We start from the raw sequence: 14,587 nt of genomic DNA on the forward strand, positions 1-14,587 counted from the left end.
GTCTATAAAAACAACAACTGGAAAAAAAGTAAGCTGTCTGAAGTCTAGAAAAAAAACTGTGCCATACTTACTGAAAGAGAATGTGTTGGTCTCTTATAAGTTTTTCCAGGGTAATTTCAACAAATGTGCAATTTCTGCCTTATGCATTTACGTTAGCACTAACTCCTTCTTAAGATATAATTCCTCTGTATTGAGTGACTACTCAGGACCAGGCACTGTGGTACGTGTCAGAAGAATTAAAATTTGGTTTTGTGCTTTAAATAATTCATAATCTTGGTAGCTTATTAGCAAGGAAGGGCAGCTGTAGGTGATGGAAAGGAGGAAAAGGGTATTATAAATTTAAATGGGCAGATGCTTATACATTGCTATAATATGACTCCAAATAGTGTGCTTTAGTTATTATACTAACTTGAAAAAATGAATATTCAAGTTTTTTTAAAAAACACTGTTGTGTGTATGGAAGTGACTTGCTGACTCTGCAGGTGCTAAAAGAACTATAAGCAAGAGTTTTGTCCTGAAATATCTCACAACTCCATGAAGTTCTCACATATGCTAAACTTGACAGTATTCACGTGAATATCATGACATTTCAGTTATTTCTGGCCTTACATCATGTATAATGTTTCCTTTTAGGTTTCCATATATTCTGTGCCAGAAAAGATTGGTCAAGTCCACCATGCCTTGGAAACAACTGTGAAGCTTCTTGAGTTTTTTCAAAACTACTTTGAAATTCAATACCCACTTAAGAAATTGGGTAAGAATCACACAGTGTCTCTGTTTTGTACCATTACAACCTAGATTTATTTTGCAAATGTCTTTTAGAAATAACTCTTGCCAAAATTATTATAAAAGAAAATCAAGAAACACAATGATTTAAAAATTGTTTGTACTTAATCACTGAGATTTCATGAATGTGTCTGAATGCGGAGCTTGTCACCCTTGGAAGTTTAGGGGGCTATTACAGAGGTGCTGTGTAACTGGGAGTTTGCTTAGGGCTTAGTCTAGAGTTTAACAAATTCGAACTTCCTGAGAAAGTTCCTGTAAGTGAGGAAGGTCCCATTCCTCGGGAGTATAAAATGAACTTAGTGCCTCTCAGTCCATAGTGATAAAACAATGGCTAAAATATTTTGATTTAACCAGGGAGTACCTTAAATGAGGGAAAGTTGATTGCTTTTTTTCCGTCATATCCAGATCTGGTGGCTATTCCTGACTTCGAAGCAGGAGCAATGGAAAACTGGGGTGTGCTCACCTTCCGGGAGGAAACACTTCTGTATGACAATAGTACTTCTTCAGTGGCAGATAGAAAACTGGTTACTAAAATCATCGCTCATGAGCTGGCCCATCAGGTATTAGCAACCAGGGCTGTTACATCTGATACCTATTGTCAGTTTCATATCCTAGCGTATTAGACTAGTTTTAGATGCTAATAATAGCTTACCTTTTTATTATAGTATTGTTTTCATGATAAAATGATGCTTTTGAACACAATTTCAGAGGAAAATGCTATCTAATGTTTTCATAGGACTTTACTGTTATAAAGTATTTTCTCATGTATTATCTCACTTTTCATAACTGCTGCAAAGTAGGTGATAATCCCGTTTTACAGATGTGGGAATGAGGCTCAGCTTAAGTAAATGACTTGGTTAAAGTAACACAGCTAATAAATGGCACATTGGGCCTTTAAAAAGTACAATCTTGGCAAGATCTCTCTCTCCCCCCAGTAATACACAGCTCCTTTGTCTCTGACAATGCCAGCTGCTCAGTATAGCTGTATGGGGTGGGCGGAGTCTTTTCCTAAGTTGCACTTATATAACTCTTGGACTATAGTTGTCATGATTTATTTTTTCCTTTCCTACTAGAACTGGAGTTTTGATTAATTTGAGAGCGGGAGGGTACTCTTTGTATGACACGGAGAAAAAGAAAGAAGATTATATGATAACATGAACCTCCCTCTGTCTTCCCCAACACCTTGTCTCTCTTGTATCCTCAATGAGGTGCTTGTCAGTGTGGGATGGTTTAGGAGAGTCATGATTGTGGGAGGATATGAGAGATTAGAACATGCTCTGGGCAGTTTAAGCCCTGTCTCAAACTCAACCTGAACACAACCGCAGAGCCCTGGGAAGCCCTCACGACAAGCCGGCATATGACGCACACTTACTTACCGTTATGGTGTTAGGCATGTAGATAAAGTATCTAAGGGATCTCCTTGAGGTCTTTTATTTCTGGGGTCCCAGTCACTTTTTGGGGAGTACCTCTCTGTACTTCTTCTTATGACTTACAAATCATCTTCCTGTGAAACAGGTTGGAAGCTAATAACTTCAAAAAAATGTGTTCTGGTAATTTTCAAAAGTGGTTTGTTTTCAGGGTCTAGTAGCCTGTTCTGCTGCTGGCCTAAGTCAGCCCTGGGCTACACTGACTGTTGCTCTCCCTCTCACCACACTTGGTTTCAGGGAGTTTTGACAATCATTTCTTAGGAGAGTCTCCTATCAGTTTTTTCCTTCATACTTCCTGATAGAAGAACACACAAGATTTTTCTGATTTCATTTATTTATGTACATGCTAACTTTCTTAAGGAATGTTTGAATGCTGCTTTGAGTCGTATAAATACTGTGCTCAACGTGGGTAACTGAGGAGAAACATGAGGTGTGGGCTCTCTGACTAGGAAAATCTGTTACATCAAAATTTATATTTTACTTGTCATTCATGGTTGTAGGGGCAATGAAAAATAATCTTACTAACTTGATATTGAAGTGTAGAAGAATTCATTTCATCTTTAATAAGGTGTCTGAAAACTTTTTTTTTTTACCAAGTATGTCTTGCTTGTTTTTCCATTTGATTAAGGTAAAATGTTTAAAATTTTTATTTTACTTTTAAAATAAATCTCTACAGCTTTTATAAGTCCTTAAGTTGAATATAGTTGAACTGTAATTACTATATTTTTAAGTAATTATCATCTAATCCACTGGGGAACAATTTTTTTTTTCATTTTCTATTGTAGGAGGTTTTAGAACTGTTTCTATATATTTCCGCATTGCTGATTCTAAGCCTGAAATCCATTTTTGGGTACATGCTCTAGTTTTTATGCAATTTTAATTTCTTTTTGTTACAGTTAATGGCATGCATTGGTTTTTAAATTGGAGTTAAAGGGCAACAACTCTTGGATTGAACATAACCACAAGGCAATTAATGTTTTACAAACATCCCTTTTACATAATTGTAGTTGTTTTTAAATGTAAAAAATTATTATCTGATAAAAACACCCTCTTATTTTGTTTTAAGATTGAATCATGGCTTCTTCGAGTAGGCGTAAATGTATGAATAGTCCTGACACCTTCTGTTATATATGTGGCTGTTATGCACTTCAACATCAAAGGCGCAATATTTCATCATTTGTGACATGTGCATATATTGCCTATTTTCAAGTTAGTGATGAGCAGACTACTGCTGGAGCATCAAACGAGATTGTCCTCAACAAGTACACAAATGCAAGAGCTACAAACACAAATTGTTGCCTGAATAGAATTTAAATAAGTTTTGCGCAAATTTTATGTTTAAAATAAATATTTTAATATGTTCTATTTTGAGATTGTAGACAAATTCTGATGCAATCATATCTTTTAGTGTATTAGTGTATTTACTGCATTATATAAATTATTATATTTTCACAAAGATGATGCCCAAGAAGTCATTCTACTTCATTATGTTAAGCTAAATGTTGAAAATTTTACAATAAGATGAAATCTTGAATTGCAAAAAAACTGTAGCTTACAGAGAAAAACTAATGTCAGATTTGAGATGCACACTCGAATTAGGTAAGAACAAGTGTTTTTGTGGATGCAACAAAAATTTTGTTTCCCAGTGTTATAGGTGATTATTCTAACAATTCAATTATTAGAACATTCTGGATAATGTAAATATTACGTTGGTTAATAGTTTGTTTTTTTCCCACAGTGGTTTGGTAATTTGGTAACAATTCAGTGGTGGAACGATCTATGGCTAAATGAAGGTTTTGCTACTTTCATGGAGTATTTCTCTTTAGAAAAAATATACGAAGAGCTGTCCAGTGTAAGTACAGTGTTCGTTAGGCCTCCAATGAAAGCTAGGGGGAAAAAGAATCAAATCATATTGGCCATGTATTTTCTATGCATTTGCAGTAATGAGATGTTTCCAGAAAGAAAGAATATTGTACCTCTTGAGATTTGACACTGAGAATCTTGCTTTTTTTACTGTTATATTTCATTGAAAGCTGAAAGTATGTGAAATTACTTTACACTTTGTTCTTAAGATAAACATTTTAAATTGATTTGCTACATTTTATTTATTTATTTATTTATTTATTTTGTTTAGTGAGAGATAGAGACAGAGAGAAAGGGACAGACAGGGACAGACAGGCAGGAAGGGAGAGAGATGAGAAGCATCAACTTTTTATTGCACCACCTAAGTTGTTCATTGATTGCTTTCTCATCTGTGCCTTCACTGGGGAGCTCCACCTGAGCCAGTGACCCTTTGCTCAAGCCAGTGACCTTGAGGTCATGTCTATGATCCCATGCTCAAGCCAGGGACCCTGCACTCAAGCTGGTGAGCCTGCGCTCAAGCCAGGGACTTCAGGGTTTCAAAGCTGCCTCCTCAGCCTCCCAGGCCAGTGCTCTATCCACTGCACTGTCACCTGGTCAGGAGCTTTGTTTTATTTTTATAGTTATGATTATTATTCTTAAAGGAATATAGATATAGAAAATAATATTTTTTTAAAACAAAATTTTATATTCTGTCATAAACGAGAAAATTAAGATATTTTGTACAATGCTTTCTATTATCACCCTGATCATGCTTATAACAGTGATATATAAGTTGATATAGACAAATAATTTGCCCTTTTTAGATACAAACCATATTTTGTTTTTTTTCCAAAGGCTTGAAATACCATTCTGCTATAGAGAGCATAATAATGTCACTATGTTATTAGACTTCGGAGGTGTTTTCTTTCCTTAGAGATATTTGGGCACACTAGGCTATGATACAATAGATATTGCCAAAAAGTTCAAGCAATAAGTAGGAAAATATAAAAAATCCTTTTTCTATTCTAAAATTCTGTGATTTTCTATTAAACCTCCTAGATATATGACCCAAGACTGCTTTAGAACAGTAGTCTTAGAGCATTCAATTTGAAATCTTAGTGTGAGCCTGTGCAAAAATATCAGTTGGCACATAAGGTACTCATTTTTAATGAGAAGACTAAACAAGATACTTGAAATCTATTTATGCTCCTTAATTGAGCAATGAGATTCACAGTTTCACCACTTGGTGGTGCCCAGAATATTTAAAAGCTTTTCATATATATTCTAGGGGAACTCATCTGCTGAGCTCTCAAGAAACTTTTATTTTAAGAGTTTTATTTTATTTTAAATTAACCTCAGTTAAAGGAGATATATATTATCTTAATAGAAAAAGCTAGACTGTGTATAATAAATCGGCTTAAGAACCAGTTTTTATTTTTGTTTTTAATTTTAGATTTTATTTTTAAAACATGCACTAACCTTTTAAGACTGTTCATCTTGAATATCAGGATTTGGCATTTGGTTGCTTTAGTAATAGAACTCTAATTCATCTTCATATTGTTGTTTAGGAAATACTATTTTCCATGTGGCTAGGAGGTTATAATTTATTTTTAAATTTAAGGAATATGCATAAATGTCACACTGTTCCTATATTTTTAAAAACTTGTGTTCTAAAGTTAGTGAATCTGGCTATTTTTTATAATATCCTTAAGCAGTAGTCTAATTTATATAAACAATTAGTATACTTGCCCTTGCCTTTATATATATTTGCATATATTTTTCCTTTGATACTGTTAATGATTTTGTAATCTGTTTAATTTTTTACTAGTATGAAGATTTCTTAGATGCTCGATTTAAAACCATGAAGAAAGATTCCTTGAATTCATCTCATCCAATATCATCATCTGTTCAATCTTCAGAACAGATTGAAGAAATGTTTGATTTTCTTTCCTATTTTAAGGTATTGATATGCACAAGAGTACCTGGAATAGGTTTCAAATTAATTTCAAGTGTGAACAAGCTGTATGGTTTAGATTAATCTAAAGATTAAACAAGTATTATTTTCAGGTGTCCCGTTAGTTTTTAAGATGTATACTTCTGTTTAAATCTTGGTCTTTTGTGGGGGGTTTTTCTCTGTCTCTTGTTTAAGGTCTCTGATTAGTACTCTGGGCAGTTAACTATATCTTACAGCAATGTATCTTGTTGGTTTACTCTTTATATCTCTAGATCTGGGAATGGTTCTAAGCAAGTCCTTGGCTGTATTACTTAGGATTGAGGTATATTCAATGTTAGAATTTCCAAAACAAATAAGAAAAAAGATATTTTAAGAATTATAGATTAGGAGTTCCAAGATGACTATGGAGTAGGTGGAAGTTACACTTACCTTCTCACAGAGCCAAACTGGATTTACAGCTAAATTATAGAACAATTAACTTGAATAACCAACCATCTGAAGGACAGCTAAACAAGAGTATTATAACAAAGGATTTACGGAAGCAGTTACATAGGGACTGGTAAGAAGGCAGAGACATGAAGAGGGATGGTCCCTGCACCCATGTGCAGTGTCCGAGAAACCGGAGGGTTATGTTGGCTGCAAAAGTTGTCCCCACTGAGGAGCATGGGCTCTCAATCCCATGCCAGGATCCCCAACCCAGAGCATCAGAGTTGGAAAAAGGAGCCTGCATAGCATTGGCAGTGAAAATCAGCAGGGTCTCTATCACCTGGAAGAGGAGAGAGATGCAAGGTTTGTACAACATCTACACGTCACTAAATGTGATATTCCACATAAACAAAATGAAGGCTAAAAATCACATGCAGAAATAGCACTTGATAAAATCCAGCATCCATGTATGATAAAAAATCTCAGCAAAGTGAGAATAGAGGAAACATATTTCAACATAATAAAGACCATGTGCAGCAAACCAGCACATCTAGTAATTCCAGGTCCTAAGTTAGAACAATGCGGAATGAAGAAAATAGACTTAAAGAGAAATAGGATGGGATCGGGAGGCCTCTGCAAGCTGATGGCAAGACAGAGCGAAACAGCCCCCAGTTTGCTTTATTATATAGCCATATGCAAATAAGGAAGTCTTCAATACAAAGTTACACATCTGAGGCAAAAACAGGAATTCTCTTAAGGCATAAACAGGAATCCATTTAAGGTGTAAACAGGAATCCATTTAAGGCGTAAACAGGAATCCCCCTACCATGCATAAGTGAAATCAACCAACATCTGAACAAAGGGTGAGAGGAAGGGCACGTAAATATTGTTTCTAGCAGCTTAAGCAAGCAAATGAAGTGGAGGTATGGGATGAGTGCAAATACTCAGCTTTATAGCTAATATGGAGGTGGTAGGGGGAAGAACTTAGTCTTTTGCTAAACCTTGAACTTACAAAGGCTTTTTGCCATTTGCAGTCCCCCACAACCATGTATAACAAACCCATAGCTAACATCATACTCAGTGTGCAGAAACTAAAAGCATTGCCCTTAAGATCAGGAGAAAGACAAGGATGTCCGCTTTTACCACTCTCAGTCTTATTCAACACAGTACTGGAAGTTTTACTCACAGCAATCAGACAAGAAGAAGAAATAAAAGGCATCTATATTAGAAAGGAAGAAGTAAAACTGTCATTATATGCAGGTGGCATGATCTGTATATAGAGAACTCTAAAGACTCTACCAAAAAACTACTAGAACTGACAAATGGATTCAGTAAAGTATAGGATACAAAATTAATATTCAGAAATCAGTGGCATTTCTATACACCAATAGTGAACTACTAGGAAGAGAAACTAAGAAAACAGAAAAACGTACCTAGGAATGACTTTAACCAAGGTAGTAAAAGACCTATACTTGGAAAATTCTAGGATACTGAGGAAAGAAATTGAAAATACAAATAAGTGGAAGCATATTGCTGTGTTCATGGATAGGAAGAATCAACATCATTAAAATGTCCATCAAGTCAAAGCAATCTATAGATTCAACACAATTCCTATTAAAATACCAATGGTATATATCACAGAACTAAACCAAATATTCCAAAAATTTAATATGGAACTAAAAGGCTCCAAATAGCCTCAGCGATCTTGAGAAAGAACAAAGTTGGAGGTATCATGCTACCTGATATCAAACAATACTACAAGTCTGTAGTAATCAAAACATCCTGCTACTGGCATAAAAACAGGCATACAGATCAATGGAACAGAATAGAGAACCCAGAAATAAGCCCACACCTTTATTGTCAATTAATATTTGACAAAAGAGGCAAAAAATTATGATAGGGTAAAGACAGTTTACTCAATAAATGATGCTGGGAAAATTGGACAGATACATGCAAAAAAAAAAAAAATGAAACTAGACCATATCCTTGAAGCATGCACAAGAATAAGCTATAAAATAGATTAAAGACTTAATGTAAGTTGCAAAACCATAAAAATTCTAGAAGAAAACAGGCAGTAAAATTTCAGACACTTCTTATAGTGGTGGCGCAATTTTTATTTCTGATATATCTCCCAGGGGAAGTGAATCAAAAGGAAAAACAAACAAATTGACATCATCAAACAAAAAGGCTTTTGCACAGCATAGGAAACAATCAAAAAAATGAAAAGACAAGACACTGAATGATAGTACGTATTTGCCAATGATACCTCTGATAAGGGATTATTTTCCAAAATTTATGAAGAATTTACACAACTCCAAGAAAACAAACAATCCAATTAAAAAATGGGCAGAAGACCTGAATAGACACTTCTGTGAAGAGGATATACAGATGGCCAGTAGATATACAAAAAAACTAATCACCAGAGAATGCAAATTAAAACCACAGTGAGATATCACCTCACACCTGTCAGAATGTCTATCATCAATAAATTAACAAACAAGTGTTAGCAAAGATGTAGAGAAAATAGAACCCTTGTGCACTATTGGTGGGAATTCATGTTGGTGCAGCTATTGTGGAAAACAGTATAGAATTTCCTTAAAAAATTAAAAGTGGAACTGCCTTATGACTCAGCAATTTCACTTCTGAATATACAGCGTGTCCATAAAGTCATGGTGCACTTTTGACGGGTCACAGAAAAGCAACAAAAGACATAGAAATGTGAAATCTGCACCAAATAAAAGGAAAACTCTCCCAGTTTCATACCTATTCAGTGCAGTTTGATGTGGGCTCCTGCACAGATTTTTTAGGGCTCCTTAGATAGCTATCCCGTATAGCCTCTACAGACCTGTCATTGACTGATGGCCTACCAGAACGGGGTTTCTCCACCAAACTGCCAGTTTCCTTCAACTGCTTATCCCACCGAGTAATGTTATTCCTATGTGGTGGCACTTTGTTATAAATGCGCCAATATTCACGTTGCACTTTGGTCACGGATTCGAATTTAGCGAACCACAGAATACACTGAACTTTCCTCTGTACTGTCCACATCTCAACTGGCATGGCCGTGGGCTGCTCCGCTGTATACACGGTGTTACATCATCATCTGTGCATGTGCGCACATGCTGCCACATCATCCTATAGAAACTGGGAGGATTTTCCTTTTATTTGGTGCAGAGTTCACATTTCTATCGTCTTTTGTTGCTTTCCTGTCAAAAGTGCACCATGACTTTACGAACACACTGTATATCCAAAGAAACCAAACACCTATTCAAAAGAATACATGCATCTCTGTGTACATTGCAGTGTTATTTATACTAACCAAGACTTGGAAGCAGCCCAAGTGTTCATCAGTAGATGAGAGGATAAAATAGCTGTAGAATATTTACACAATAGACTACTTCTCAGCATTAAAAAAGAAGGAAATTATACCTTTTACAACTACATAGATGGACCTGGAGAGTATTCTGCTAAGTGAAATAAGCCAGTCAGAGAAAGACAGGTACCATATGACTTTACTTATACAGTATGTGGAATCTAATGAACAAAATAAACTAACAAACAAAATAGAAACAGACTCATAGATACAGAGATTGACAGCTGTCAGAGGGGTGACTGGGAACTGGGTGAAAAAGGTGAAGGGATTTAACAAACAAAAAGAGGACAAAGGGGTTACGTGATGGTGGAAAGGAAGTTGGCTTTGGGTAGTGATCATACGATGCAGTATGTAGATGGTATGTTACGGAGTTGGACATTTGAAATCTGTATGGTTTTATTAACTAATACCACCCCCAATAAGTTCAGTTTAAAAAAGAATTGAAGATAAGATTGTAGGATCAAATATAAATATTTGGGTTTGAAGCAAAACAGACTCCATATTTGGGTTGGAAAAGCAAAACCAGAAAATTAAAAACCTGATGAGGATCGCTATAAGTCAGAGGATATGGATCTCAGTGCCACTCATATTTTTGATGGAAAGGAGGGGTGAATGCTACATGCCTCTGTGCCTCTTTACTCTGGCCATCAGATTAACTGATTAATAAATTGAATTCCTGTGTTTGAGAAGAAAATACACAAAATTGGAGAGATTCAGTTCAGGCCATCAAGAAACTCAAAGTGTAGGTGGCGGGTACTTGTGAAGCAGTAAGAGGTAATATATGCTAAAGGTGCTAAAGGAATGGCACAGAGTAGTTTTGCCTGGGATTTTGAAGATAAAATTTGGATAAATATCTGATGTATTGTAAAGGTTAATCCCATAAAATTTACTAATTGATTAGATATGGAATGTAAGAGAGGAGTCAAGAATGACTTCAAAATTTTTGCCTGAACAACTAGAAAAAATGGAATTTTCATTTGTGCATTGAACTTTTAGAGAAGTAGATTTGGGGCAGGAAAAAAATTAAAAGTTCACTTTTTGAGATGCCAAGCAGGCAGTTGGGTATGAGTCTAGAATTTAGAGGGAAGTCTGGTTAGATATATAAATTTGGGAGTTGAAGAGATCAAGTAGAAAGATAATTTGGAGAGAGAAGAAAAGAGGTCTGAAGATTAAATGCCAGTGGACATCAAAGTTTAGTTCTTGGGAAGATGAGGTTGAACCAGCAAAAGAGACTGAGATTTAGCCAGTAAATAGGGTGAGAACCAAGAGTGGTGTCCCAAGGCCAAGTAGAGAAAGACTTTGAAGGAGGAGTGAATGAGCAATCATATCAAATACTACTTACTGGTGCTTGATGAGAGGGGCCTGAGAATTGGCAGTGGTTTGACACTGTGAAGTTCACCTTGAAGTAGCCTTGATAAAAACACTTCCACTGGAGTGATGATTGAAAGATGGCTCAAGAGAAAATGGAAAGAGTAAATGGAGATGGCAAATGCAGACAACTTATTTTGAGGCGTTTACTACAAAGTGGAAACAAGAAATAGGGTGATAACTAGAGGAGGCATGATGTTAAGGAAAGGAAAGGCCTCTTTGTTTAAAATGAGGAATGTTACATAGTCTGTGTTTTTAATGGGAATGTTATGGTAGAGAGGGAAAGTTGGTGATGCAGGAGAGAAGGGGAAATATTGGAAAAGAATGAGTATTTAAATTTATAGAACAGATAATGGTAACACTACAGAGACAAAAGGTATTCAATTCAGTTTATCTGTATGTGGTAATCTTAATGACTTAACAGTGCTACATTTGTACCAGAAGTGAAATTCAATAAAAAATAATTTGAGTACCTACTGTGTACTAGGCGTTGTTTTAGTCATTGGAGTTGAATTTTTCAGTTTCCCCCTCAACTAGCATACAACCTAGAGGAAGAAATAAATATATATATCTAGCAGATTCAGGAAATCATGTAAACTGCTTTTGAAGATAGATATGGTTTATATCTTGAATCGGGGATGGTGTCACAGAACAGGTGGTTATTTTTTTTAAGATTGGGAGTGTTGATGTGTATATCAGTGAATATAGGGTGACCCTTAATGGGTGCATGCCTGATTCTGAATTATTAGTGTATATTTACTACCATTTACATTCACCAGTTCCAAACATTGGAAGTGACTGCAGGGAGAAACGAGACCTTGGTTACTACAGAAACATGATAACGCTGAAATTGAGAATTAATGTACTCCCTAGCAGAGAGATTTTAAGAGCTCTTCTAATTTACTGTCCCCAGCAAGGCGCCCATGAATTGAACTGGTACTTTAAACATTGGGAATAAGAGTGGGGTTGCCACAGAAAATTTGGCATGTTTTTCTATTAAAATATATATTTATAATCACTTAACTTTTTAACACTAACACTGAAACAGTGAGTAACTGATAGACCACACAAATGGTGCAGAGTAGAGTTAGTGCACATGGGAATCTACTCCATTAATTCTTTTCAAATTCTTTAAAATAAATTTTAAGACAATTGGAACATAGTTCACATATGGTTATATGAGACTAAATAACAGTGTATTATGAAAAGTTTCTATATATGAAAATATATGCTTAGATTGATTATATTTTGAATTTTAGATCTCAATTCTATTAATCTATCATAATTTATTATTTTCCTCCCTTTCTCATTTTTTTTAAAATAGGGAGCTTCTCTCTTGTTGATGCTGAAAACTTATCTTGGTGAAAATGTGTTTCAACGTGCTATTATTTTTTACCTGCATAGTCATAGCTATGCATCCATTCAAAGTGATGATCTGTGGGATAGTTTTAGTGAGGTAAGTGACCTAGATATTTTATTTAGTTCTTAAAATAAAAAGAGAGTAGTTCTTTTTTTTTTTTATCAAGTATGTAAATAAGCTATAGTACCAAAGGTATTAAAGGAAGGGGGATTGAGTTTAGGATATATGTATTTATAAATAGAGTACAAAATTAAAAGTCAAGAAATGGAAGTACTAGTCTTAATTGTTGAAAAAGTGTATGTCACCTTGTATAACCATTTTTATTCTATACCTTAATCTCTATTCCTATTTTGTAGAAAAGTCTCTTCTAAATTAATATATATTACCATATTTTCATTGTTTTCTTCAAAAGTTTTTTTTATTCTTATTCTTTTGCCATTTTTCTACCTTCCATTCATGATTTTCCCCCCTATACTCTGCTCTGTGAATTCTGTTTTGGGGGCATGTTCCTCTGGAGTAGATGGTACATCACAAGGGGCTGCCAGGGACAGCGTGCTGCCTTTTCATCACTCTGCTGTTTGGATTCTGTTGCACCTGCAGACATCCTATAAGCAGTGTAATCAGGTTCCGGTCAGGTTTCATAGCAGTGCATGAACCTAGCCTGCCCTAGCCTGCATCATCTGCGTATGCTAACTATGTAACCCTTAGAGGCATTTGAGTTTTTTAACCCTGATCTAGATAAAGTTTTTAATGTTTAGAAGATCACAGACATATTTAAAAATGTGATTAAAGTTCTGGACATGTTCTCCAGAAAAATCACATAATACAAGACATCACACGCGGTTTCAAAGTCTTACGGACCCTATTAAGAACCCTGCTCTGGATCTTTTCCATGTAATCTTTCTGCTTTTTTGCCTTATCTGAAACCTGGCCTACTCTGACTGTAACCCTTTGCCCAGAAGCCATACCTTCCTACTCTCTGAGTTCTCTCTGAGAAGAGGGATCAGCCCTTATTATCTTCCTAAGGGATGCTTCCAAATCATTGTTTTTCCCTTTACCATATAGTCATATTTCAATTGGGAGCTACATTATTTCCTTTATATTTGTAACATTATTGCCTGACAATTAGAATATACCTCTGCCTTCCTCACTGACTTTAGCTTTTCTGTCATGGTGTTTTTCTCTCTCAGCCTCCTAGTCCCTAGCAGTACCCTCAGGTTTTTAACATCCCATCAAATATACACTGGACTCTTCATTTCAGTTCTGCTTCAGAGACCCAAAGGGCCTTGCTTTGGAGCAAGCTTGTTTTCTTCCTAGCCTCTTGTCCAGAAATAAGTGAATCTGAGCCACAAGAAATGTAAGATTAATATCACAATGAATTTGGGAAGAATTGCTCCATCCTTTTCTGCTTTAACTGAACAGGGGTATGGTGATCGAGGTCAATAGGCTGCCGTAGAGCAGCGATACTGCAAACATTGTGAGTACTTCACGATCTTAGTTACTTGCAGTTCAAATTCTTATGTAATCTAGAAAAAAAAATTGAATCATAAGTTTAACTTACCTTTTTAAAAGCAATAGTTGTTCAAAAATTGCTTCTTAATCATTAATACCAGATGTCTCAGGGCTTGGATCTGTGAACCTCTGACACTGGAGTCTAGATTTTTGTAGATAAGTTTATGTAATTATTGGGAAAGAGGGTCTGACCGTCAAAAGAGTTTACCACTATTCTCTAGAGAGACTTAAAGTCAAGGCAACTGACCTGTTTATATTTCACTCTTCTGCTACTGCTGCTCCCTGGCATTCCCACGATATTCGTTCTTTAAGAAAGCGTTAACATTTATGAAAGCAGAGGGTCTGGAGAATAGAGGAACCTGGATGCAGCTGGTTCACAGGAGTAGGTAGCCGTCCTTCTGCTTCTAGACTATATGTCATTATTCACACCTTCTGTGCTGGTATTGGGACCTGAAAGCGCTTATACCTCTTTAGAGATTTCAAAAAAACACTTGGTTGATAATGTCTGCTGCTTTTTCAACATAGTGCCTCTCTCACTC

The 14,587-nt window shown here is 35.7% G+C and overlaps 1 protein-coding gene across 3 annotated transcripts in view; it reads left to right on the forward strand.

The window, feature by feature from the left end:
- LNPEP (leucyl and cystinyl aminopeptidase) overlaps window positions 1-14,587 on the forward strand; it is a 93,766-nt gene that overhangs the window by 47,953 nt on the left and 31,226 nt on the right. For all 3 annotated transcript variants that reach the window (XM_066381892.1, XM_066381893.1, XM_066381894.1), the window contains exons 5-9: window positions 634-754; window positions 1,192-1,346; window positions 3,952-4,065; window positions 5,884-6,015; window positions 12,501-12,632. In XM_066381892.1, coding sequence (XP_066237989.1) covers window positions 634-754; window positions 1,192-1,346; window positions 3,952-4,065; window positions 5,884-6,015; window positions 12,501-12,632 — 654 coding nt within the window. The remainder of the gene's footprint in view (window positions 1-633; window positions 755-1,191; window positions 1,347-3,951; window positions 4,066-5,883; window positions 6,016-12,500; window positions 12,633-14,587) is intronic.

The sequence above is a fragment of the Saccopteryx leptura genome, chromosome 4 (assembly GCF_036850995.1).
Source record: "Saccopteryx leptura isolate mSacLep1 chromosome 4, mSacLep1_pri_phased_curated, whole genome shotgun sequence".
Taxonomy (NCBI): Eukaryota; Metazoa; Chordata; class Mammalia; order Chiroptera; family Emballonuridae; genus Saccopteryx; species Saccopteryx leptura.